This window comes from Hirundo rustica, chromosome 6, assembly GCF_015227805.2.
Source record: "Hirundo rustica isolate bHirRus1 chromosome 6, bHirRus1.pri.v3, whole genome shotgun sequence".
NCBI lineage: Eukaryota > Metazoa > Chordata > Aves > Passeriformes > Hirundinidae > Hirundo > Hirundo rustica.
The window spans coordinates 14966799-14970127 of NC_053455.1; the positions used below are offsets into that span (position 1 = coordinate 14966799).

Genomic DNA, 3329 nt, shown 5'->3' on the forward strand with positions numbered 1-3329 from the left:
AGAAACACATACTCCTCAATGCCCTTTTAGTCCTCCGGGCCGAGGACGCAAGATTCAAATCCTGCTACAGAAACACTTGGAGTGGGGGGGCGTTGCATGGTTATGTGGCAGTTTATTTTTTTTTTTTTTTTTAAGTGCTTCTTAACCAGTTCGAAGCATAAATAATGAATCTGAGCTTTAGACAGAGGAAATCGCACCCACTAATGTGAACTAACAGGACCAAAGTAGGCGCATAATAGACAAGACTAGGAGCTGCTAACCACTTCTACACAATGGCATTAATAAGATTAACCTGGGCAATTAGCCGGTGCAGCAGAGATCAAGCCTAAATCTGGGGCCTTTCTAAAAAGCCCACTAATGGAAAGGATTAAGTTAATTTCATTAATTCTCAATACACATACTCGGGCTGCTTTCACTCCTTTGTGTAACCCCCACCTCTTCCCCACCAAAAAAGGGGAGAAAAAAAAAAATCAAATCTGGTTTTGTTTGTCATCTGCATATTACCAGGAACTAAATCCAGGATGACGTCGCCTGGGTATAAAAAAGGGAAGAGGTTCAGATGGATTATACTCCGAGCAGCCCTCTGGGTTGAGATCAGTAAACAGGCGAGAGTTGAGGGGGGAAAGTTCCAGGGGTGGATCCTGCGCACACGCACACACACCGCACACGCGCGCACAGACACACACGCACACTCTGCCCGCAAGCTGCCCTCGGAAAACGCTCTGTTCTTTTCGCTCCGATCCCTTTTTAAAATTTAACCGAAAAGTTTCGATTTCGTGTCCTTCCAGCCTCTCCCCCCCCACCCCTCCCCAGCCACCACCTACCCTCCCTCCCGCCCTCCTCCCTCCCTCCCCCGGCCGGTCCCCGCCGCCCTGCCCCGCACGGTTTGGGGCATGCCTGTGAGCATGTTCAGCATCGACAATATCCTGGCGGCCAGACCTCGCTGCAAGGACTCGGTGCTGCTGCCCCCGAGCGCCGCGCCCGTCGTCTTCCCCAGCCTTCACGGGGACTCGCTCTACGGCAGCGCCTCCGACTACGGCGGATTTTACTCCCGGGCGGTGGCTCCCGCCTCGGCGCTGCCGCCGGCCGTCACTGGATCTCGGCTCGGCTACAACAACTACTACTACGGGCAGCTGCATGTGCCGGCGTCCCCCGTGGGCCCTTCGTGCTGCGGGGCCGTGCCGCCGCTGGGCGCCCAGCAGTGCTCCTGCGTCCCCCCGGCAGGTAAGGCGGCCCCGCGTGGGACGGGGCGGACGGGCCCCCTTTGTTCCCGGAGCCGCGGGCCCGGAGCGGCTGGCGGGGAGCTGGAGACCCGCGGGAGAACGGGTGCGCGACGGGAGAGGGCTTCTTCGGGACGGGACGGGACGGGGCTGGGGTGGAGGGAAGCGGCGATCTCATGCAAAGCCTATCGTCGACTCGTCTGTCTGTCCGTAGGTTACGAGGGCACTGGGTCAGTCCTGATGTCCCCTGTTCCCCATCAGATGTTGCCCTACATGAACGTGGGCACTTTGTCCCGGACGGAGCTGCAGTTATTGAACCAGCTGCACTGCAGGCGAAAAAGACGGCACCGGACTATTTTCACTGACGAGCAGCTGGAAGCGCTGGAAAACCTCTTCCAGGAAACGAAATACCCAGACGTGGGCACCAGGGAACAGCTGGCCAGAAGGGTGCACTTAAGAGAGGAAAAAGTGGAGGTACTTTGCTTTCTTTTTACTTTTTCAACCCTCTCCCATTCGCGCTCAAACGCGCTCGAACCGGCTGTATCGCGGGGCGGCTCCAGTCAGCGGAGGGAGAGCGACCGCTTTGAGCGGGCAGAGGGAAAGTTTTTTATTATTTCCAAGTGCCCTTCCCTGGGGCGGCCGGCCGAGCCTGTCACAGGGCTGTGAGCGATTGTCGGCAGGCGGCTGTGCCTGCTGAAGGCGCCCGGCCGGTCCCACCCGAGCGGCGGCTTCCCCCGCCTCCTTCCTTCCCTCCCTTCCTCCGTCCGTCCGTCCGTCCGTCGGCTTAGGCCAACTGCGAGTTTGCATGGTTTTATTTTTACTTTTTCCCCCCCTCTAATTATATAATTTCTTAACGCGACAGGTTTGGTTCAAAAACCGCCGGGCGAAGTGGAGGAGGCAAAAGCGGTCGTCTTCGGAGGAATCAGAAAACGCACAAAAGTGGAATAAAGCGTCTAAAACCTCACCGGAGAAGAGACAAGAGGACGGGAAAAGCGACTTGGACTCTGACAGCTGATACTTCTAAGTGGGGGGGACATTTCCCGTGGACTGTCGGATACGCTCCAGAGGATGCTACTAATCTTGCACAAGATCTGCCTTGTTGGAAGGGGAAACTATCTGTATATAATGTACAAAGCCCCGAGCTAATTCCGTGTAAATAAAATGTGTTGCGGAGGTGTTGCACAGGTAGACGGCGGAGCGTTCGTTCACTCTGCGCCGCGGGGAGGGGGAGAGGAGAGGGAAGAGGGAGCAGGGAGCGATGGTGCCCGTCTCCGCGGGGAGCAGGGCCGGCCTTGCCGGCGCAGTTCCGTGCTCTGCGCTGCGGTATCACGGCCGAAAGCCGGCGGAGGGCAGCGCCGGCAGGCCGGGGAGCTGCGGTGCATCTCGCACCCGGAGGGAAGCGGCTGGGGCCCGGCAGGGCCGATCCCGGCGGGGTCAGCCCAGTCCGGGCCCCAGGCGGCCGGGAGCGGACCCCACTGCTCCTGCCGGGGCTCCCGCGGGTCCGGCCCCGCTCTCCCGGCCGCGGCCCGAGCGCTCGTCCCGTCCGGGAGCGCTGCGGCTCCCCCCGCCGCCCTGCCCTTGGGAAACACCCGCGGGCCAAGCAAACCCGGGCCCGCACTTGCTACTCTGTCCTGTCTCCCTGCGCCTTCCCCCATCTCCCTGCGGCTGTGCCTTGTTGAATTTCCAAAGCGTTTGTTTTCGACCGTCGTTCAGAAAAGCCATCTCTCTTCAGCGGTGTTTAAAGTTGTTGTTAATAAATTTTAGACATAATCAGATGAATTACACGTAAGGGGAGTACGAGCCCTTGTGTGCTGCTTTTTTTTCTGGTGTTTCAGAGGAAGTTGCTAATGGAAGTTTTCTCCCCTTTGAGGCAGCGCCTTTGCAATTACGAAAGCAGAGACAGACTGGTCTCGTTTTACTCTTCCCTCTACGAGGGCCTCGTAGTAGAGACGTCAATTCCCCCTTTAAAATACATGTCCGTTTTCCTTTTGCTTTTTTCCCTGCTCACTGCTCTCCAGCTCAGAGCTCATCATTTCAGAGAGGAACCACGGCTGTTTCCCCACGGTGTCGTGCTTAGGAAGACCCTTCTGTCTCCTTGCCTAAAAGACT

General features: G+C 57.7%; 1 protein-coding gene across 1 annotated transcript; it reads left to right on the forward strand.

Moving 5' to 3' along the window:
• Positions 1-566: 566 nt before the first annotated feature.
• GSC (goosecoid homeobox) lies at positions 567-2406 on the forward strand. The gene is made up of 3 exons (XM_040067989.2): positions 567-1224; positions 1435-1694; positions 2083-2406. Exons 1-3 carry the CDS (start codon positions 894-896, stop codon positions 2233-2235), a joined length of 744 nt encoding a protein of 247 aa, XP_039923923.2. The 5' UTR covers positions 567-893; the 3' UTR covers positions 2236-2406.
• The last annotated feature ends 923 nt before the right edge of the window (positions 2407-3329 follow it).

Coding starts and splice junctions, on each gene's coding strand:
- GSC (XM_040067989.2), top strand. CDS start 894: ATGCCTGTGAGCATGTTCAGCATCGACAATATCCTGGCGGCCAGACCT. Junction 1,225..1,434: donor CTCCTGCGTCCCCCCGGCAG/GTAAGGCGGCCC, acceptor GTCTGTCCGTAG/GTTACGAGGGCACTGGGTCA. Junction 1,695..2,082: donor TAAGAGAGGAAAAAGTGGAG/GTACTTTGCTTT, acceptor TTAACGCGACAG/GTTTGGTTCAAAAACCGCCG.